The 23,784-nt window shown below is 41.8% G+C and overlaps 1 protein-coding gene across 1 annotated transcript in view; it reads left to right on the top strand.

Annotated features, from left to right (window-relative positions):
* EPC2 (enhancer of polycomb homolog 2) overlaps window positions 1–23,784 on the top strand; it is a 102,603-nt gene that overhangs the window by 68,844 nt on the left and 9,975 nt on the right. The window contains exons 3-11 of the mRNA XM_082260339.1: window positions 3,254–3,399; window positions 10,517–10,723; window positions 12,934–13,082; window positions 13,778–13,910; window positions 15,892–16,086; window positions 16,177–16,266; window positions 18,573–18,718; window positions 20,100–20,428; window positions 23,639–23,775. Of these exons, the coding sequence (XP_082116465.1) occupies window positions 3,254–3,399; window positions 10,517–10,723; window positions 12,934–13,082; window positions 13,778–13,910; window positions 15,892–16,086; window positions 16,177–16,266; window positions 18,573–18,718; window positions 20,100–20,428; window positions 23,639–23,775 (1,532 nt within the window). The remainder of the gene's footprint in view (window positions 1–3,253; window positions 3,400–10,516; window positions 10,724–12,933; window positions 13,083–13,777; window positions 13,911–15,891; window positions 16,087–16,176; window positions 16,267–18,572; window positions 18,719–20,099; window positions 20,429–23,638; window positions 23,776–23,784) is intronic.

The raw sequence follows: 23,784 nt of genomic DNA, 5'->3' as shown, positions 1-23,784 counted from the left end.
AATGGGGTTAAAAAAAAACCTAAAATTAGCCCTTTTATAGTACAAAAAGCGCAGATAATTGCTTCTATAAGGGACTCATTTATACTGTAAAACAGTGAAAAATAATATATATTGTATGTTTAGAAATAAATCTAGCCAGAAGTCAGATATATGGGCATTTTAACTAGGAGTCAGACATGAAGCTGTATGAAGGGTGTAAGAGAGATATAAAGCTTTTATATTAAAGAAGTACTAAAAGCTGAGAATTTTTTTTTTTTTTTTTCATGGATTTGATTTTAAATATAATGCAATATACTGGTAAAAGTTCCTGCCCAGGACTACATGTCCCATGAGGCATTGCTCCTCACCCATTCACACTCACAAGTTCTCAGGCACTTACTGACATATATGGATGGTGTACTCTGTATGTGTGCTGAACTCTGTCTTCTGACATGTATGAACGATGTCCTGAGCTGTATTTCATATGTAAACAAATAATGCATTCTGTATGCAGGCCAACTAATTGGCTGACCAACTAATCGATGGTGAAAATATTTGACAACTATGTTCATAATTGATTAGTTGTGGATTAATCGATTTGTTGCTTCGGCCCTAAACTATTTTTTACTTTCTGCTTTAAAACCCATCCAATAATAAAAAACATGAAAAACAATCTAATTTCTTCTTCAGTTTAGGCCAAAATGTATTCTGCTACATATTTTTGGTAAAAAAAAAAATCCCAATAAGCGTTTGATTTGCGCAAAAGTTAGTGTCTAAACTTTTTTTTTTTTTTTTTACTAGTAATGGCAACAATCAGCGACTTCTAGCGGGACTGTGAAATTGAGGCGGGCATTCTGACACTTTTGAAGGACCAGTGACCCTAATATAGTGATAGTGCTAAAAATATGCACTGTCACTGTACTAATGACACTGGTTGGAAAACGTTTAACTGTTCTTAGCCAGTTTTTTAGTGTACTATGTGAGATACTTTTACTAGGAGAAGAGATGTCGTTTTTCCCTGCTTTGCAGGGACACAAATTCCATCCCTGTCAGAATGGCGATCTGCCGTGTTTGCATTGGCAGATCGCCGTTCATGATCGGCAGATGCTGGCGGACATAAAGTCTGCAGTACCCGCAGCTCAGCCCCCACTGTGTATAATCACAGCAGGAGTGAACCGGCGGTAGGGCACACTTGTGCCCCCTACCTGGAAGTGTCGGATTACGTATAGATAAATGATCCAGTGCTCAGGTGCCGCCCTGTAGTGGTAAAACTGCTATAGGGCGGACCTGAACTGGTTCTAGCTTCAAAAAAGCATCACTGAAGCATTGCCGAAGCATCAAAAAAGCATGTTGAAGCAGTAGGCGCTTTAATGTGCGTTTTAAAGTCAAAACAAGTGTAAATGAGCCCTTAAAGTGGTTAGGCCACTTTTATAAACTACACACAATCCCCTCTGTTATAAAGCCTCCTATGCCCATGCTGCAATGTATGTTCTTTGTAAAAAAAAAAAAAAAAATGCCTATTTCTACCTGAATTCACATCGCCATTTGGCGGTCACGTGACTCCTCGAGGCTCCCCCTCAGGATCTTGACAGCTAGAGCAGGAGGGGCCGAGATTCCTCCGCTGATGTCAGTCGGGAGAAGAGAGCAGAGATGTCAGCTGGGAAAGAGGGAGCCTTGAGGAGTCACATGACCACTGATTGGCGCTGTGAATTCCAGTAGAAATGGGCGCCTTTTTTTTTTTTTTACAAAACATACACTGCAGCATGGAAGACTTTATAACCGAGGGAGTTGTGCGTAGTTTATAAGGGTATTTCAGCGGGGGGGCGACGACGCAGGAGACAGAGAGCAGGGCTGTAGATGACGGAGGCACATAATCTGACCACGGTGTTAGGGCTCAGCAGCCATTATACACCGTGGTCAGTTTACAGGGGGGGGGGGGGGGGGGGAGTGTATAGCTAGACCGGTTCAGCCTGGTATTTCAGATGATAGAAGCGGCCAAAATACAAAGCACAGGCACTGTGCTGTATAACATGCTTTAAAGCAAGATCTATTTTTTTTTTTGGTTTACAAACTCTTTTTAAAGTGATTTGCAATCCACAGATTGAGAGCATGAAAGGGTTAAAAATAAAAACGTTTTTGAAAAATGTTACTGCTACAAATAATTAAACCTCAGGAGCTGTATGCCACCTCCTCACTGCTGTATGCCACCTCCTCACTGCTGTATGCCACCTCCTCACTGCTGTATGCCACCTCCTCACTGCTGTATGCCACCACCTCACTGCTGTATACCACCTCCTCACTGACTGTTAGCTACAATTTACACTTTCATCAAGCGCCTTCTATACTATACAATACTATATACTTTGGTTTTAAAAGAGCAGACATGCAGCTCTTCTACACAGTAGCAGCCATCCTGTCTGGCCTTCCTCTCCCCTGTCCATTCACAGAACACTTTGGATATTATGCACGGGTTCACAAAATTCAAAGAGGAGTTGTGAAAAAATTGTACAGCTGCTGTAGTTCCTGATTTAGGAATTGCTTTAGGCCTAAAACTTTCTTGCCACAGAGTTATGCCACAACACTAGTGATGGACAGAATAACCTTTGTTCCCAGACCCCAGATAGTTCTGTAACCAACCTAGAATATACAATATAATCTAATGATCGAATATCCTTTTTAGATGTACCAAATCAATTTAGTAGGGCGACACCCCTAAACAATCAATTGATTTTGTATCAAATCATATTGGCCCTTGCTGTAAATAGTTGATGGTAAATGTAAGGAATATTGCATGGTCCCCTTTAGAAATAATAGGATGTCCATCTACTAATATCAGACCAGTATTGTGCCAGACTGAGAAACCTATAGCTTTAAGCTTCATTCACACAGCCGTTTAAAAAAAAAAGGAAACCTTCAATCAGTTCAGATCGGTAATACAAAAATCTACATTTAGGACATATGTATACATAGATGCCAGATGCATGTATTTTTTGGGATAATTTTACAGTATTTACTTATCATTATGCAAGAACTTTTGTACTAGGGGAAAAAAACATTTGAAATACCATAAGTAAAGTTTTTACGCACATATTTGTAAATGTAGCCTTCGAGTTTCTCTATGCAAACTAATAACACAACGTAGGTTTGCTAAATAAGTCTGTCATAAATATCAAATAACCTGTCAATGTATTTAATTATTTGACTGTCCATAGTAAATTGTATTTTGCATTTAGCGCCTGGCTGATGAATTTATATTTTTCTCCATTTTTTATAGCATTTAATCTGGACAATGAGCAGCCAGATTATGATATGGACTCTGAGGATGAGACATTAATTAATCGGCTCAACAGGAAAATGGAGCTTAAACCACTGCAGTTTGAAATTATGATTGACCGGCTGGAAAAGGCAAGCTCCAATCAGGTATGTGTGGGTTTCTCCATGCAACATATTGATTGGGACAATATGTGTCCTTTTGTTGGAATTTCCAGGGCTGGACAAATCTCAGTAGGCAGGAAAGACCCACTAAAAGATGCAGCTGGTACCTAATCTTTGGGGTGACTTGACAGTTATATTGTAGTAACATGCGCTTCAGTGAACACACAGTAACCCACAATCCATGGTGCTTTGGGTCCCATTTATTTAGAGTTTCTGATACAGTCAATGTCAAACAGAATGGCTTCTAATCAATTATATTCTGCAGAGCCAGTGTTCATATGGACAGACCTTGTCTTTTAGACCCACACTCAAATATTACGGTTTTGTGTAAATAAAGTATCCTTAACTGCACATAGAAAATATATATACATATATATTTATATATTTTTTTTTTTTTAAGGCCCCTTTTACACGGGCTTTCCAATCCGTTTTTTCAGACGGACCTGATCGAATGCTCAATGCACCCCTATAGAGCAGCGAAAGTCAGAGATGACATCTCCGCTGACACCCGCTTCTATCCAATCCGATCCTGTCCGTGAAATCCAAACGGAAGGAAACCCTATTTTCCATCCCTCTGGAGGATCAAATGAAAACAGACAGGTGGTCCGTTTTCATCCGATCCCCCATAGAGGAGAGCGGGGAACTGACCGGTCTGTCTTTGCAAAGTAAGCGGAAGGAACCTGACATCCGCCAGCAGGGATCGGCGGACTGATCCCCGCTGAGCAAAACAGAGTCTGCTGGGCAGAAAGCCCGTGTGAAAGGACCCTAATTCTGTGATAACTGCTTACCAGTATTTGGATGTGATGGCTTCATTATTTTTTTTTTTTTTATAGTCTAAGAACATTGTTACATGTACAAAAAATACCTGTTGGTATTGTCAGAAATCTATTATGCTTGTAACTTTCCTTTGCACGAAACTGAAATCTCACACCGTGTTCTCCATTTTACTTGCTATCTGGTAATGGAGAGGGGGAGGTGATTATAGTCAATCAAGAGAGCAGCCTTGGGCGACAGTGCTGCTTCCCAATACATACAATACGGCAAGCTGAGCGTTGTCACCCTAGGACCGAAAATGTCACTGGAAGGATCGCCAGATTAAAATTAAGAGAAAGAAGCCTGAAAAAAGAAGCGAATGAAGCCACCAAATCGAAGGACTGGAAAGCTGCAATGTTTTTGGGTTTAAATACACTGGAGATGCACTGAAATTTTAGGGGTCGAAAATGGTGTTTTCAGCATTTTGCCTATAGAGAAAAAGGTGCCAAAAACGCACGCGATTTTGCCTAGATTTTAACGCGATTTTATCACCATTTACTGTGCTTATGGTGTGTGTTTCATAGATCATGTGACTCAAAAACAGCAAAAAAACGGTGCGTTATTGATGAGTTATTGGTGCATTATTTGTGCGTTATTGATGCGTTCTTGCTGCGTTTTCATTGGGGAGGTGCGTTTTTGGTGCAGCTTTTTTTAACTGACCAAAAATGCACCAAGCAAGATTTTTAACACCAACGGAAGCGCAATGAACCAGTGTGAAGACATACATAGAATTTTAAAGAATGCATTTTTCTTCAGCATTTCTTGCGCTAAAGGTGCAGATAATGGCCGACAATAAATTCATATTCATTAAAATTCATGATATTGAATTCAAATAGAATACAATTATATATATATATATAATTTTTTCTCTAGCGCTCATTGACAGACGTAGTCCTCGGTGATACAGCACCTTCGGGTTATGTTGCCTCCACAGGAGCAGGACTAGACAGGAAATTAAAAAACTCTGGCCACACCCTAGGGGCAGTCCCAGAGGGCATATCCTCTCCCTCTCTGCCTCAGCAAATCAGTTATTTTCTGTCTAGTTAGGAGTAAGGACCTAGATACCTTGCTGGGATCTTAGGTCCTGGCAAGATTTTTTTCTTAAAAGATTTTTTTAGACAGCTTTTTTTCTCCAGTGTTCCTGTGAGATCTTCAAGCAAGAAAGCTGAACTGGGCGACAGGCTGGATGTTGAGATCCGGTGGTCACCCCAGTTCAGCCTACGAGCGCGTGCAGGCCATAGCTCCGCGCTGGGTCGGCCGCGACAAAGTCCCATTGAAGGACTGACCCCGCGAGTTAAACGTCTCGCTGAAACGCCAAAGACCATGAGTCACGGCGTCCATATCGGTCGACAGCCCTCCCGCCCCGGTGGAGAGGGGTACTGTCAGGAGTTGGTGCCCGCCTGGTTCCGGTATGGTGAGTAGTATGTTCCCCCTTTTCCCCTGATGGGTCTTGTGGTGAACGCGGGCCCCTCTCTGTATGGTAAGATAGAGTCCCTCTCTATCCTATAACATGTCACAAATCCTCCTACTTTGAGTGTGATTTTATGTGCAAAAAGCCAGGAGGCTTGGTTTGGGAGCTAACAATCTAATTGTATACATGTTAAAAAGATTGTAATCAGTGGCATTCTGGGAATCTTACGGTGATAAAAATAAGCTACCTACCAGTCAGAAGCCACGGACATGTAGACTGCCTTCCTAATCAGATCTCCAGCTATTAGCAGGCCTCCCGAATGGCCATGCGGTCCGCCAGGGCCGGTACCGCCAACCACGCCAAATCCCCATGCAGAGAGAGTGTTGTGTGCCCTGCAGCACACCGCTATTCAGTACAGGCCGCCGCCATTTTTTTTGCTGGATCGCACGAGCCGCCATTTTGGCGCAGCCTCGTGTCTCCAGCATGGGGCGGCCATGTTTGAGGTGATCCAAACACCTCGTGGAGCTAGGGGAGGCGCCGGAAGGCGTGCAGAGGGGCGGAGCCGCCTCCTTTCTTCCTGGGCAGCCAGCCAAAAGACTTCCTGTTTGTCAAGACAGCGCTGTAACCTGTTGCAGTTAAACTCTGAGCATCAAGTGGTGAGCCTGGGGGTCTATCTCTCTCTCTCTCTCGATCGATAGGTATCCCTAGCAGGTAACACTAAGGGGCTTTTTTGTGGCGCTGGGGGTCTGAAAAAAAAAAAAAAAAAAGTTTTTTATTTTTGAATTATATTATCCAGGAAGTGACTGGAATTATCATGGACCCTGCCACACATATTCCCCCACCTGTTTCCCTCGAGGGGGCCACGGGACCCGCCGGTGCACAGTGTAGTCATTTACAGCAATTTTGGAGTCTATGGTGGCTCGGGTGGAGGCGGCCTGTCAGGGACGGGGGTCAAGGAAGCGACCCCCGCCTACCCCTATACTATCTGACACCTCTGACTCAGATTCAGAGATGGTCACTGCAGGAGGAGGAGGACGTTTCTTCTCCCGCTATAATTCAGGAAGAAGCATTGGTGGACGCACTAGTTGTGGCAGTGCAGGAAACCTTAAAACTTGAGGCTTTACCGGCAGAGGCAACTGAAACAGAGATTCCTTTTGGTACTAATAAGCCCATCAAAACGGTGAAGGTTTTTCCTGTACCCAAGTGTTTCGGTAATCAGATTAAAGGAGAATGGGAGCATTCTAAACGTACCTTTACTATTTCCAAGCGTATTGCTAGACGCTATCCGTTTGAGGAATCCATCATTAAGAAATGGACGGTACCACCAGTGGTGGATCCACCTATTTCCAGGCTGAATAAGCCACGGTTATCCCAGTGGAGGACACTTCGTCCTTTAAGGATCCGGTGGATCGAAAGATGGAAGCAGAGTCCCGCACCATCTTCTCTCTGATAGGGTCAGCATTTAGACCAGTAATTGTTATTGGTCTAGTTTCCCAGACACTTACGGAATGGGCGAGAATGGTACGCCAAGACCTTAGGGGAAAAGATATTCCCCAGGAGACATCTGATTTGATGGAACAGATTATACAAGGGCTACGGTTTATCTGTGACGCAGCCTTGGACACTACTCCCTTATTAGGGCATGCATCTATGTCAGCGGTCATCCTCAGACGTGTGCTGTGGTTAAAATGCTGGTCAGCTGACCTAGGTTCCAAAAAGACCTTGACAAATCTCCCTTTTCAGGGGAATCGTCTATTTGGGGCCAACCTAGATGAAATCATTAAGGATGCCACTGGGGGCAAGAGCACTTTTTTGCCACAGGCTGCTAAAGCTAAGGGACCTCGCAACAAGCGAGGACCTTTCTTTACCGCCCATAAAGGGCGCCCGGCTGGTACAAGCGGGAAAGGCAAGACTCCTCCAGGAGGGTTCAAGAAGGGCTGGTCGGACAAGCGGAGGACCAACCCAGCCAAACCCGAAGCAAAGGAGTACACAGCCTGAAGGTGCGCCCCCACCCGGTTTCAGGGTGGGGGGACGTTTTTCACCGGTATTCAGGACATTAGATCGAGCATCAACCACTACTACCGGTGCGATTCTTCCCTTCCAACATTTAAGTACTACAGGAAGCGGTAGTTACCGTTCCCTGAATAGATCTTTTCCTTTACCTTTTCCTAAGATTAGTCCCTATACCTCACAGGAATCTGATCTGGTTGACCAGATAGGCCAAGTAGCCTCTAGTCGGGTGACTTCGGTCCCTGAGGTTCAACCAGAAAAGATCACCCTTCCTGATAACAATCAGGTATCTGATAAATGTGTGGGAACAGAAAACGACCAGACTTTCTCGGATGGTCGGGGCCAGATACCTCTAGGGACGTCTGGTTCAGATTCTATCAGCGCCAGTGGTCCTAGAAATTCTAGGCTGGCCTCCTCAAGCCGGCCTGGCCGACTTGGACATGCTAGTCGCAGACGTTCCGTGGGAACTTCGTCTCAGGGAGTGTCTGTGGTCTCAAGGACCAATTTACCATCATGCTTTACAGTCGCTGGTTTTAATGGCCTGGCCATTGAGACCCAAGTACTGAAGGACAGAGGTTTGTCTACTTCAGTCATTCCTACCCTTATTAAAGCAAGGAAATCGACTTCCAGCAAGGTCTATTATCACACATGGAAGACTTATATTGCGTGGTGCGAATCTTTAGGATTTCCTCCACGTACCTATTCAGTGACTCGAATATTGGCCTTTTTGCAACAAGGGATTGAGCAGAAGCTAGCCTTGAGCACCATCAAGGGTCAAGTTTCAGCATTAGCAATCTTCTTTCAGAAGCCTTTAGCTACCAAGTCCTTGGTGCGGAATTTCATCCAGGGGGTGCGGCACCTGGCTCCACCAGTCCGCGCGCCCTTACCGCCCTGGGATCTTAATTTGGTTTTGTCGGTTCTACAGAAACCTCCCTTTGAAAACATCAGGGAGATTCCCTTGCTTACTTTATCCCAGAAGGTGGCCTTCTTGGTGGCTATTACTTCTGCTCGCAGGGTGTCAGAACTGGCTGCATTATCATGCCAGTCCCCATACCTAGTGATTCATAGGGATAAGGTAGTACTTCATCCTAAGCCATCTTTTCTTCCTAAGGTGGTTTCAGATTTTCATCTGAATGAAGATATTGTACTACCTTCCTTGTGTCCTCAGCCCAAGCATCATCGGGAACATGCGTTGCATTCCTTAGATGTGGTTCGGGCAATCAGGGTATACCTGAAAGCTACGGAATCATTCCGTAAGACGGATTCACTTTTTGTGATCACGGATGGCCCCAGAAAGGGTTTGCCTGCATCTGCCGCGACCATTGCCAAATGGATCAGACAAACGGTGGTACAGGCTTATTCTATTAAGGGTCAGAGTCCTCCGTTCCCTGTTAGGGCGCACTCCACTCGAGCGCTCAGTACTTCCTGGGCCTTTCGCCATCAGGCGTCAGTGGTCCAGGTATGTAAGGCGGCCACCTGGTCGTCGGTACATACCTTTACAAAATTCTATCAAATTGAGGTGACGGCATCGGCGGATGCCTCATTTGGCCGCAAGGTTTTGCAGGCCGCAATTTGAGAAGACCGGTGGTCTACCTCGAGGGTTTTTTCTGTTTGAAAAAAAAAAAAAAAAAAAAAATTTTTTCTCTTTTTTTGTTGAGTCTCATCATTAAGGATGAGCATTGTAAACTTCTAGTTGGCACCGGTTGGGCCTTCTAGATTAGGATTTGATTTTCATTTTCCCACCCCTCATTTGTGATACTGCTCTGGGACGTCCCGAAGGTGCTGTATCACCGAGGACTACGTCTGTCAATGAGCGCTAGAGAAAAATGGATTTTTGTAAAATCTTACCGTAAAATCCTTTTCTCTTAGCTCATTGACAGACGTAGTCCCCGCCCCTCTGTTTGTTTTTTGAGTTGGGTTGGGTTATAATCTCTAAAGACTGCTTTTTCACATAACTGATTTGCTGAGGCAGAGAGGGAGAGGATATGCCCTCTGGGACTGCCCCTAGGGTGTGGCCAGAGTTTTTTAATTTCCTGTCTAGTCCTGCTCCTGTGGAGGCAACATAACCCGAAGGTGCTGTATCACCGAGGACTACGTCTGTCAATGAGCTAAGAGAAAAGGATTTTACGGTAAGATTTTACAAAAATCCATTTTTTTTTTTTTTTTTAACTTTCCTTTTTGGTTTCGGCCAAGTGCATCCTGAATTTTCGGTTTTGGCACCAAAATTTCCATTCGGTGCACCTCTAAAATACACTTTAAGAACATGGATACCAACAGAAAAGTACACTGCATGCAATTTAGCACAGATGAACCAGGGAAAGGCTAGGTAAAACCCCTTACAGAATTAACGGTAAGAAATTTTAGTCAACTATGCTTTGAACATTTAAATTTTTATTTTTTTTTTTAATTCATTACCTGCAAATTGGAAATTTTACAGTATGAGATTGGAGCTTTTTATATGTTTCAAAGCAAATTGTCTCTCTACGGTTCTACGATCTGAAGCATTAATATGCTTGAGTAGAAGTCAGAATGTTCTGGTGTTTTGTAGAATTGTAACCTCCTCCTACATTTTCAGGATTAGGATGGTAGAGCTCTGGACTCCCAAATTTAATGGAGATTACAAATACATTTAATGACTTGTGGCAGCGCTCTACTGCCTAGTGGGATCCCAGCATGGTTCCTGGGAGAACCCGCTTCTATTGAGTGAAAGGATGATATTGTCAAACTATAGAGGTCCACCTCCCCCCCAGACCCCCCCCCCCCCTACATTAAAATCATATGGACTAAAAAATATTTATGCAGAATTGTTCAACCTATTTATGAAAGAACCTGCACCCCGTATTAACATGGTGATTTTCTATATTGCAGCTTGTCACTCTTCAGGAAGCAAAATTGCTGCTAAACGAAGATGATTACCTTATCAAATCTGTGTATGACTACTGGGTAAGAAAACGGAAAAACTGCAGGGGGCCCTCCCTCATTCCCCAAATCAAGCAAGAGAAACGTGACGGATCTACTAACAGCGATCCGTATGTCGCATTCCGGCGTAGAACTGAGAAGATGCAAACCCGAAAGGTAATTGCTTGATAACCCCTGTTTAAATGGTTTACGTTAAAACTTTCCTGCCCAAAAAAAAGCATGCAAAGCCCGTCCGACCAAAAAAAAAAAAGCATTCTCCTGGCCGTTTATTTTCTGTACACCCATGACTCACTCCCAGCTGCTGTAAGCTACTGGGAATAGAATTCGGTGCTGGGACGATAAGCGCTGGAGTTACATCATTAGTTGCTGCCCAGGACCAGAACCAGTCAGATTGATGTCACATCACTAGAAAAGGTTACACTTTAGAGCGTAAGTGCTCAATAATGCGTGTACTTGCACATTACGTCAAGAGCTCACCCACCCCATTTGCAAAAGCAGTAACAAAAAAGTAACATCTAAATAGTATTGTATAAAATGTAATTGTAATAGACTGCAATGCAAGAAGCTCAGCTTTTTCTTTAACCCTTTGTTAGAGAAGTGTTTAAATCTAGTTTATAACTGATGAGATCTGAGCTAAATAGGAGGTTTTCCAGTGCTGGAATGATCAGAAAAGAGCATTTAAAATGGTGTGTGCTGTTTTAAATTTTTTTTACTTTTTATGCTATGCAAATAAGAACATGTAGCAAATATAAAGTATATGTTTCCCAATTTGGCTGCAAAAGTGGAAATGGTGTTAAAAGGGTGTAACGCTTTTTATTATTTACAAATACACATTTAAAATTGGCACCTATGACAGTTTAATTGGAAAATCCAAAGTTGCCTGTATGCTTGATAGCAGCATATTTGTAACTTACAAAGCCAAAAGTTGCCTATTGTACTAGGAGAGAAGAGGAGACTAATGCTGCACCATCTGTAACACATTTTCTAGCATTAATATCTATTTTGAAAGGTAAAGCAACATTAAACCCTTTTGCGTTTAAAAAAAAAAAATTGTATTATTAAAATAAGCATGGTATAGTTCTGCTTTTGCACAAAGCAGCCCCGATCCTGCCTTTCTGGGGTCCTCCACTGGCGCTCCAGGCCCCTTTTCTTCAGCGAGTGCCCCCATGGAAAGCCACTTTCCATAGAGGCACCTATGCGTACTTGCTCCCGAGCTGCCAAGTCAGTGTCTATTGACATAGACCGGGTGACTCCACTCTGCCTCTGCTTCCTCGACACAACGTTTGATTAACAGCAGCGGGAGGCAATGGCTGCCGCTGCTATCAATCTGCCCAGGGAGGAGGGAGACCGCTGAGGGAGCTGCCTCTCTTGTTCACGTCTTTGCATTGGATCATGCTCAGGTAAGCATAAGGGGATCTAGGGGGCTCATGCAGAACATAAGGTTTTTTACCTTCATGCATAGAATGCATAAAGGTAAACAACCTTAAGACCCCATTCAGACTAGCGCGACTTGTCAGCCTGGCAAGTCGCGCTTGGTCGCTCGGCATTGATTAGCACAGGACCCGTTCTAATAGGAGCGCCACAAGTCGCTCCGACTTAGAAAAAGGGTCCTGTACTACTTTGGGGCGACCTGGGAGCGACTTGCATTGACTTCCATTATGTGCACCGCGACTTCACAGGTTGCCCCTCGAAGTCGGATCGCCTCAGTGTGAACCGGCTCTAAAGCTTTAGAACCACTTTTTGTACATTAGCCTGTAGAAGGCAAATTTTCCTGGTTTTGGGTCGCCACCTACTGGCATATGAACTTTTTATCTGCAACATGTATCTAAAATAAAATCACAAATTTTGCTTTCTTTTTTCCTGAACCTAATAACATCATATGCAATCATCCATTGATAGGGGTCTTAACCTGAAGATTGCTGCCTTTTTTTTTTTTTTTTTTTTGCCTGTAGATTCTTTTCTCTCACAAAATGCCAATAGGCGTAAAACTGTCCTTTGTCCCTTATGACCAGTTACAGTCCAATTTGTCGATCCAATCCTTTGTGTTTTGCATCAGGAATTTTCTTGTCTAGTCTGAAGCTTATTGGTCCCTTTACTGTCAAGAATAATACAGAAACAGATGGTAATTTCGCCATCTTTGTTGCTGATTACAGAAGACAACTGGTTAGGAAAGGGTATACACCATGATACTTTCACAAAGCTCCAGACGTATTTCTCCCAGTTTTATTTACTGCTCAGTGACTAGATCCAAGCAGCGATTTTGCAGTTCCTCAAACTATGAAGTAGAACAGCTATGAACACCTACAGTAATTCATTAAACGAATTCCCAATGTTTTTATTTTAAACCTGCCTTTTCTTTTCTCTAGAATCGTAAGAATGATGAAGCATCTTACGAGAAGATGTTGAAGTTACGAAGGGAGTTTAGCCGAGCCATAACCATTTTAGAAATGATAAAACGAAGAGAAAAGACGAAGCGGGAATTACTGCATTTAACGTTGGAAGTAGTGGAGAAGAGGTGAGATACTTCATATTGCTTTCTATCAATAAAAGGCTATAGATTTGCTAGAAGCGTACATTTTTCTTGGTTGTGGGTAAGATCAGGCGCCATTATAATGTATCTGTCAAACAGTAACCTTTTTTATTAAGCATTTCCTTTAACCCAAAATCTTTATTGTATGTGTAGAGGTGCTTGTGCAGCACTATAGTAATAAGTATTAAAATATATTTGTCTTTTTTTTATTCTGTACACCGCCACTTTCAGTCAGCTAATTGTGGCAAGCTAGAATGAGGTGGCTTGGATAGCGCTACTAGGCATTTATAGGGAAACTGATGGTAATACACAGATTTGTTTATTTTGGTGTGAAAGTCTTGGCCCGGCTTTAGTTGGCAGAAGTATCAGAGGAAGGGAATCAAAGGTGCCTGCTTTAAGGGGTGAACATTGCAAGAAGTAAGAAACGTTACCATCATTTGAACTGTTCTCTGAGAGCAGCCGGTTTTCTCTTGTTGATTTGATTAGAGGTAGAGTTTTTTCTTTTTCTTTTTTTTTTTTTTTGGCACAGCTTTAAGTTATAAAATATTTTAGTGCTTTGGAAGGCATTACAGCAGCACATTGTAAGAGCCGCAGGGTTGCCCCAAGCCTGGGCTGTCTCCTGTTATAAAAACTTTTTTTTTTTTTTTTTAATTGTTTTACTACTTTTCTTTCTCATAAAGGTATAATTTGGGTGACTTTGGTGGTGAAATATTAAATGAAATTAAAATTCCGAAAATTGAGAAGGAAGCTCATCCCATTCCAACATTACTACACAATGGGAACCATCACAGAGTTCCAGAATGCAAAGCAAAGGTATTGTATATAATGGTACTTTGGAGCCTTCCTGATTTATTTTAGTATTTGCATAAATCTGGATTTTGGTCAAATATATTGTGGCTTTCAAATTAGGTGTTGGTCAGATGACCAGAATAAAACCTAAATGTATTTGGAGTGCCGGTTCACACTATAGCGTGTGCGGCGATCGCATGTAATATCGGAGCGCACTGCTCCTTCATTACATGCCATCGGATGTGCAGTGCGAATTTAGCCATGCACTTTGTATGGCTAAATTCGCACTGCACCCGCACAAAAGTCGCACATGACCCTTTTTTTCAGGATCGGATCGCACAGTGGTTCACACTTGTGCGATCCGATCCTGTGCGAACTGTCCGATCGCACTGTGATATGCGATCAAACTGGGGGTGTCGTTAACATTTAATTGACACCCCCTGCGTATCTCATATGGCAGTGTGCGTTTGCGATGCGGGAACAGGCTGCGAATTCGCAGCCTTCCCGCATAGCACAAGTATGACCGGCACGGAAACCTTTTTATTTTGCTGCTCTGTTTTATGATACAAAATGTTTTCTGCGGTGTTTCTCAAACTGGTCCATTGTATTATAAACACCTCACAGCCTTCTCTGCTTCCTGTGTTAGATTACCATGTCTGCCTGCCACAGTCACTTTGCGGATACTGTTGTTCATTTGATTTTTTTTTGCGCCATATATTTTTTTGCGCCATATATTGGCGATGTAAACAAAAATACTTGTTCTGTCATGTAAAATGTTTACTCCCCTCCCCCCAATTATCTTTGCATAATCTTTTTCTTCTCCACTTGCTGCATAGCATGAAGTCCCTGTTTATTAGGCATCTCCTTTTTACCAAAGCTTTTTGGACATTAACCTCTTGCCCAGCTGCGCAATGCATATTCTAGAGAATCTGCTGCCTCTGGGAGTGTGATTTCTGACTCTCCAGTATGCTTAGTTGTTCCATCCACTGGTCCCTACATTGCTAATGTGGTCAGCAAACTGAACCACAGCACAGCAGGGAAATAGACATTAGACAATCCGAAAATATCAGGTTATGTAGGATTTCCCGGGCACTTTTTTTCTCACTATTGCAGAGGTTGGTATAGGCAGCAGAGGTATGTTTTTCATTGTCTTGTTAGCAGGGTTTGTTTTATTTTAGGCTGCATTCACATATCAGCGTATGGATCGTGGGCAGAATCGCCGCAATCCGGAAATCATTGCAAATCGCAGGACACCTGTGCGTTGCCCGTGATTTGCAATAGCACCCCAAACGCTGAGCGATGTTGCTGCGATTTCCGCCTGCCGAATCGTGGCAACATCACGGAAAAAAAATTGCACTTTTTTTTTTTTTGCGCGATGTTACCGCGATTCGGCAGGCGGAAATCGCGGCAACATCGCTCAGCGTTTGGGGTGCTATTGCAAATCACGGGCAACGCACAGGCGTCCCGCGATTTGCAATGATTTCCGGATCGTGGGCGGAATCACGGCAATTCTGCCCGCGATCCATACGCTGACATGTGAATGCAGCCTTATGCCCGTACACACGTGCAGATTATCTGAAGACTTTTGTCTGTAGACTTACCAAAACCATATAATATGAGGTCAAACCTAAACACTTTCAATTTGTATGCAATCCGGCAGGCCCTTGCACTACATAGAAAAGGTAAATCTGAAGACAAAAGTCTTCAGATAATCTGCACGTGTGTATGGGGCATTCGTTTTTTTTTTACCTGTTGTTTTTATTTTCTCAAATTGTCTAGTTCCCCGATGCACAACCTGCGGCCCTTGGGTCTCTTCAGACTGTTCTGTGATTCCCTTTTTATATAGATGTAGTGATGAAGAAATATTCTTTAGATTTGTGTTGTATTAGTTAATGGCATTGTTTTTATTTTTTACACTAATCTGATTTGCCATAGGGTTACACTTATAGACTATTCTGTGCAGCCTCTTGGTGAGGTACTTTATAAGTAATCTTGTATGTTGCAGAATATTCATCACCCATCTGTCAAAGAAGAAACGTTGGATATTGTCCGGCTAAAAAAGAAATACCCAAAGAAGCCAAAAGCAGAATTGGTTGTAACACCTCTCCCCCAGCCAGCCTCGGAGCCATTGCCAGTAATTAACAAGAGCGATATCAAACAATATGACTTCCACAGCTCTGACGATGAAGAGTTTCCACAGGTTTGTCTTGCAGGGGTAATATCCTCAAGGAACCATCGGGGGCTCGGAAGAGGAGTACCAATTTTTTAATGCTTTGTTTATCTTCTTCAGGTACCTTCTCCGGTGTCCGAGCTGGAGGAAGATGATGACCCTGATGGCCCCTTTGCCTTCAGGAGAAGAACTGGATGCCAGTATTATGCAGTAAGACTAAATATTGTGCTGTTTTGTTAAGTGTTTCCTATGTGAAGACAATAATTGGATGAGCATAGGTTTCATTCTTAAATTAAAAATTTTGTCTATAGGCTACATTTATAATGACACTGTTTGCTATGTTTTCCAAGCTTGGGATCCAGCTATAATGAAGCTAATATCTAATTTTATACATTTATGTCCTTAGACAATGTGCAATTTGTTGTTCTGTATTAGTTTTATCTTGTGTTGGCATTTGCCTCTATTTTCTCAATGCTGTGATTTACACCTGCTAGCCTAAGTTTAGAGGTCTAGTCACATCCCTTTTATATTTGTACACCTAAAAAAAAAAAAATTTCAGTGGTCAATCAAAGCGCAATTTTTGTGTTTACAGATCATAATGTTTTCCATTTTACCCTTTAGATTTTTATTTTTAAATCTTTAACAGAGGGCAAAGGAGAAAACTCAATGTAATGACATGGGAGTGAGCCTTCAGAGAAATATTTCATGGCTCCCAGCCTGGCTGCCTGCCGGAGTTCTAAGCCCAATACCTTCCATGAAAAAAAATATTTTTCTGAAAAAAATATGGATAGAATGGAACCTAAACTGAAGACAGAAAAAAGGAGAAGGGGGAGAGAGAATGTGAAAGGAGAAAGGAAAGCTGAGACTGGCAAAAGTATTGCAGATTACCAGTTGTAGACCTGACTAGGGCCGGCCATACACTGTTTGAATTCCTGCTGAATCGGCCGAGATTCTAACCCTTAGGCCCCTTTCACACATACGGTCTGTTTGTCCGTTTTTCATCCATCCATTGACGGATGAAAAACGGACATCAATGCATCTATATGTAAAAACGGATGACAGCGGATGATCATTTGTTAACATCCGTTTTCATCCGCTTCTGTCAATGTCCGTTTTTTGGAACGGATGAATGCCCTATTTTTCATCCGTCAAAAAAACGGATTGGACGAAAAACGGATGTAAAAGGACAAACGGTCCGTTTTTCATTTTGCATTTGCATTGCATTTTTGCATTGGTAGTGGATGTAAAAAAAACGGATGAAAAACTGATAAACTTAACGGACCCTATGTGTGAAAGGGGCATTAATGGGCAGGCTGAATGTACCAAGTTGATCAGTCGGCTTTAGTACAACCAACATGCTGGATTTGCTTGCGATTATCGCAAGTGGCTGCTGCAGCCACTAGCAATAATCACTGTCTTCTCCCAGCAAGATTGCTTCCCCCGCCCGCCGTGAGAAGATTGCTGATTCCTCTGTCAGAACTGCCTGTGTTGATGGGGGAATTGTGCAAATGTCTGTTTCAACCCGTGGTTGCCGGAAAGAAATTTGCACCGTGTATGGCCTGCTTAAGACAAAAGTGCCCTATGCTGAGGCCTGTTGGTCAGCCCCTTGAGAAATTAACATTTTTTATTTTTTTCATTTGCAGTAACAAAAATTTGGTAATGGGGATTCTAAAAAATAAGCTTTACCTATGCTTAATAAAATATTGCAATCCCAGTCCATACAATAGCAAGACTGGAATGTGAAGTTTTTCCTGGTTGACATTAAGGTACCCATAGACTTGAGATGGCTGTCATAGGATCCAACCACTGAATTCCCATCCCCCACCTAACCCTCCCCTGACTGGCATAAACCTCTATATTCGTATTGGCCAGGTGTGCCTGTTTTGTACTGGGCAGAGAAGCCTGATGCCACCCTATTGTTAGAATAATGGATATTGTATTGCACAATCAATATTAGGGAACAAGGAATATGTAAAAGTTTGTGTGATCATAGACATTGGATTATTTCTTGATCCAGCCATATTGAATGACTTGCACTTTGTGGGTACCCTTTTATCCATCAGGGCAATGCCAGTATTTTCTTTTTAGTTTATTTTCTTTTATTACAAAAATTCAAATTCGAAAATTACACAAACGAACAATTAAAAAAAAAAAAAAAAAAATTGGATGTTCAAAGACACTTCAGATGGGAGGAAGTATCACGAAGCCTGGGTTGGATGCACCTTAACTATAAGTAGATTGTAATTGGCAAGCGAATCATACAAACACATCAAAAACATGACACTATTTTCTTAGGCAATGTCAGTATTTTCATAAACCTAATCTGCATTTTTCAGGTTAAAATATATGAAATAGGGGGTTTGAACTAATACAATTCAAAGATTAAGTGTTTGCTGCAGTGGACCTTCTATGGAAAAGGGTCCTGTTAGACCGAGCAAGATAGAAAAATTATTTTCATTTTTGACAATGTAATGAAAGTTCAACATTTTCTTTAAAAAAAACCTTGTGTTTTATAGCCACGATTGGACCAAACGGACGATATTTCAGAAAACACAGATCTGTCAGCATTGGCTAGACTTCGGTATAGGCATAGCCTCACCACACTCACAATCCCCCGAAGATGTATAGGATTTGCAAGAAGACGGCTTGGCCGAGGGGGAAGGTACATCATTTCATATTCTTTTTCTTTTCCTAGTACCATGCATGTTTCCAGATTTATTTATTTTTTTTTGCCAACACAATTGTTTTGATGCATTTTTTTTTTTTTGGAACGCTAAGCAATATTAAGAAACCTTATCTGTTGGTTAACCGCTTGAGCAATTTTTGCTATTTAGCACTGTTCTACTTTAACTGGTAATTTCGCAGTCATGCAATGCTGTAACCCAGTCGAAATTTAGATAATTTTTTTTCACACAAATTAAGCTTTCTTTTTTAATTTTTTGCGATATAAGCGATAAAAGACAGAACATTTTGAAAACTAAAACCTTTTTTACTTTCTGCCACAAAAAAAAAAAAATCTAATTGCTTAAGTTTTGGCCAAAGTGTATTCTGCTACATGTATTTCATAAATGTGTATATGGATTGGTTTGTGTGAAAGTTTAAGCATCTACAAACTTTGGGGGGTATATATGTGTGTATGTGTGTGTGTGTATATATGTGTGTGTGTATATATATATATATATATATATATATATATATATATATATATATATTGTGTGTGTGTATGTGTGTGTGTATATATATATATATATATATATATATATATATATATATATATATATATTGTGTGTGTGTGTGTGTATATATATATATATATATTGTGTGTATATATATATATATATATATATATATATATATATATATATTATGTGTATATATATATATACTGTTATATAATATTAATATTGTATTTTTATTTACTTTTTTACTACTAATGGCGGTGATCAACGACTTCTAATAGGACTGCTGTAGTGTGTCGGGCAAACTGACACTGGGAGGGAATTGACTAGCTTCCACTGACCTCGCCAGTGACACTAATGCAGTGATCAGTGTTTATACAATATACTGTCACTGTACTAATGACACTGGTCAGTTGGGAAGGAGTTAACATCTAGGGCGATCAAGGTATTAAATTTGTGCCGATCAATGTGTAATGTGTGCAGCTTTTTACTACAGATCTTTGTTTCTGATCTCTGCTTTGCAGAGATAAGAATCACAGAGATCCTTCCCTCTGTACAGAGCCCTGTGTTGATTGTCAACACAGCGATTGTTCACAGCTTGGCCGCGATTGTACACAGCTGATCAGCAGGTTTCGGCTGTGAATCATTGGCCTGGACTTGCTGGCAGGCTCACACTGTGTACAATCACAGCAGGGACCAGCAGGGGGAGGCATGCAAGCAGACACTCTATGGGTACCTCGCTTTGCCTGTGCGGGCTACCCGTCTGCAAGTGGTTAATGATATTTTTTAACCTAATGTGGTATTTATGTTTTATTGATTGCAGACCATGGAGTAATTGTTTTTTATTCCCCTCTTTGTTTTCAGGGTTATAATGGACAGACTATCTACACCCCATGACCCCATCCTAAAGCAATTGGACCCTGAAATGTTGTCTAGTTCTTCAAGCTCTTCCCAAGTTGCACATCCCCCTCCCGATAACTCACGGACCAATGCTTCCGATAGACATTGTGAAAACAGACTGTCTCTATCTGAGATCCTAAGCAATATTAGGTCGTGTCGACTGCAGTGTTTCCAGCCAAGGCGAATACCTTTTCCAGACAATGATAGTGAAGAATGTACCTCAAGGATAGTAGGACATGCTGTGAGCATTAAACGAGCCACTTTACTGAACACCAGCAAGAACGGACTGACAGGTACAGCTTTGTCTGAGTGTTTGCTAGTATTTGAATCACCTGTATCATGGACTGTGGTTTACAATAGTCCCTATACAAATGCATTTAGCCATCCATATAGTTTGCAATGATTCATTACATAAGACTATGGCATGATCTGGGGAGCCGAATGTTTCACCTTTTTTTTTTAAAAAAATCATCAGTGTGGTCATCTGTTTTAATGAATGCTTTCTTTAGAATTGGCACACTTTTTGTTCTATTTCATCAGAATTGCGATCAGTGAAAAAAGGCAATTAATATTTTTTTTGTAAACTAGGCTTAGACTAACATATCATTAATACAAATGGTGGAAAGTAAATATATTACATTTCGGGTGCACTCGCCAGAGCACTACTGACCTCTGCAAGAAAATAAGGTTTATACATCAGCTCCAAGCTGCTCTGATCCTCCAGCAACTCGGCTCTGTCAAAGAAACTTTCTTTGAGATTGGTAACAGATGCTGGTATCCTCCATTCTGCTACATTCAGCCTCTACAAGCACAGTATTCCTCCACTTCCTGAACTCAGGTAATCTGGGCCCGTTACAGAAGAATAAGGGAGAACATGAAATTTGCAATAGTGTAAAACCTGAAGGCTACATGCTTATTTAATGCAAACACAGAATTATGTTTAAACCAATTATTATTACCAATGTCTGTAGAACCTGCTGGTTGTTTCCCATTTGCCGACCAGCCTATAGTAAAAATTTAATTTTTTTCACGTTAAATACTGAGGTTCTGCCATATCCCTGGTATTTTTTTTTTTTTGGTATAGGCGATTGTCTTTCAGATAAAAGTGGTCTCGTGGGCGGATTCAAAGCGAGATCACTTTTAAAAGCAGTGGGAGGGGAGCCCCTCCCCTCCCGCAGCTTCCCGGTCGTTCCCTGGGTTACCTGACCGATCAGTAAAGCCAGGGAGCAATCCGACGCTGGTGGTAGCTGGGTATGGAGAAGAGTGAGGCCAAGATGGCCGCCACTCGTCTCTATGCCCTTGAAGGACCGGAGTGACGTCCCTTCCAGTTCCTGGGCCATGGTAAGTTTATTTCTTTTGCTTTTATTAAAAGAAAAATAAAATAATAATTTAAAAACAAAAGTGTGTGTGTGTGTGTGTGTGTGTGTGTATATATAATGTATGTGTGTGTGTGTGTTATATTTATACACCCCCTCACATTTTTGTAAACATTTTATTATATCTTTTCATGTGACCACACTGAAGAAATTACACTTTGCTACAATGTAAAGTAGTGAGTGTACAGCTTATATAACAGTGTAAATTTGCTGTCTCCTCAAAATAACTCAACACACAGCCATTAATGTCTAAACTGCTGGCAATCAAAGTGAGTACACCCCTAAATGTCCAAATTGGGCCAAGTTAGCCATTTTCCCTCCCCAGGAGGGATTTATTAGTGTTACCAGGTCTCAGGTGTGAATGGGGAGCAGGTGTGTTAAATTTGGTGTTATCGCTCTCACTCTTGTATACTGGTCACTGGAAGTTCAACATGGCAACTCATGGCAAAGAACTCTCGGAGGATCTGAAAAAAAGCTTTGCTTCAGTATATCACAGTACATGTTGGCATTCATGGTTCCCTCAATGAACTGTAGCTCCCCAGTGCCGGCAGCACTCATGCAGCCCCAGACCATGACACTACCACCACCATGCTTGACTGTAGGCAAGACACACTTGTCTTTGTACTCCTCACCTGGTTGCTGCCACACACGCTTGACACCATCTGAACCAAATAAGTTTATCTTGGTCTCATCAGACCACAGGCCATGGTTCCAGTAATCCATGTCCTTAGTCTGCTTGTCTTCAGCAAACTGTTTGTGGGCTTTGTGCATCATCTTTAGAAGAGGCTTCCTTCTGGGCTTCCTTCTGGGATGACAGCAATGCAAACCAATTTGATGCAGTATGCGGCGTATGATCTGAGCACTGACAGGCTGACCCTCCACCCCTTCAACCTCTGCAGCAATGATAACAGCTCTCATATGCCCATTCCCCTCTGCATAGGAAGCTGAGCACCTGCACTCAACTTCCTTGGTCTACCATGGCGAGGCCTGTTCTGAGTGGAACCTCTCCTGTTAAACAGCTGTATGGTCTTGGCCACCGTGCTGCAGTTCAGTTTTAGGGCCTTGGCAATATTCTTATAGCCTAGGCCATCTTTATATAACGCAACAATTCTTTATCCCCTCTCTTCGGAGACTGTGAGGCAGTATTCCAACATAACCCCAACACACACCTCCAAGACGATCACTGCCTTGCTAAAGAAGCTGAGGGTAAAGGTGATGGACTGGCCAAGCATGTCTCCAGACCTAAACCTTTTGAGCATCTGTGGGACATCCTCAAATGGAAGGTGGAGGAGCGCAAGGTCTCCAACATCCACCAGCTCCGTGATGTCGTCATGGAGGAGTGGAAGAGGACTCCAGTGGCAACCTGTGAAGCTCTGGTGAACTCCATGCCCAAGGGGGTTAAGGCAGTGCTGGAAAATAATGGTGGCCACACAATATATTGACACTTTGGGCCCAATTTGGACATTTTCACTTAGGGGTGTACTCACTTTTGTTGCCATTAATTTAGACATTAATGTCTTGTGTGTTGAGTTATTTTGAGGGGACAGCAAATTTACACTGTTATACAAGCTGTGCACTCACTACTTTACATTATAGCAAAGTGTAATTTCTTCAGTGTTGTCACATGAAAAGATCTAATAAAATATTTACAAAAATGTGAGGCAGGTGTACTCACTTTTGTGAGATAGTGTGTGTGTGTGTGTATGTATATGTATGTATGTGTATGTATATATATATATATATATATATATATATATATATATATATATATATATATATATATATATATATATATATATATATATATATAATCTTTTGTTTTTTACACAAAAGTAAAAACATTCTGAAATCGGTGCTGCTTGAGCGACTTAAAGTTCAGCTATTTAGGTAATATTTTTCAAGTTCTCACTGTGTGTGTGTTCATGGAATCATGCTGCCCCTCAATGTGAACTACAAGGTCCTAAGTAGCTGTAATTATCTCTACTTAAAAAAAAAAAAAAAAAAGTGCTGACGCAGAACACCTTAGAAATTCTGTGCTATTCAGCCCTATGCTTACAAGTCACCAGTGAAATAAAAAGAATAATTTTGTTATTGTCGTCTCATGGTTTCTCTTCCCTCCTCCTCCAGTTACGGGAGGCATCACAGAGGAGCAGTTCCAGACTCATCAACAGCAGTTGGTGCAAATGCAAAGACAGCAGTTGGCTCAGCTACAACAGAAACAGCAGTCCCAGCAGTCGTCGCAGCAGATACATCCAAAAGCACAGGTACATTGT

This window comes from Pelophylax lessonae (genome assembly GCF_965119305.1).
Source record: "Pelophylax lessonae genome assembly, chromosome: 6".
NCBI classification, from domain to species: Eukaryota; Metazoa; Chordata; class Amphibia; order Anura; family Ranidae; genus Pelophylax; species Pelophylax lessonae.
This window is presented reverse-complemented; position numbering and strand designations above follow the sequence as displayed.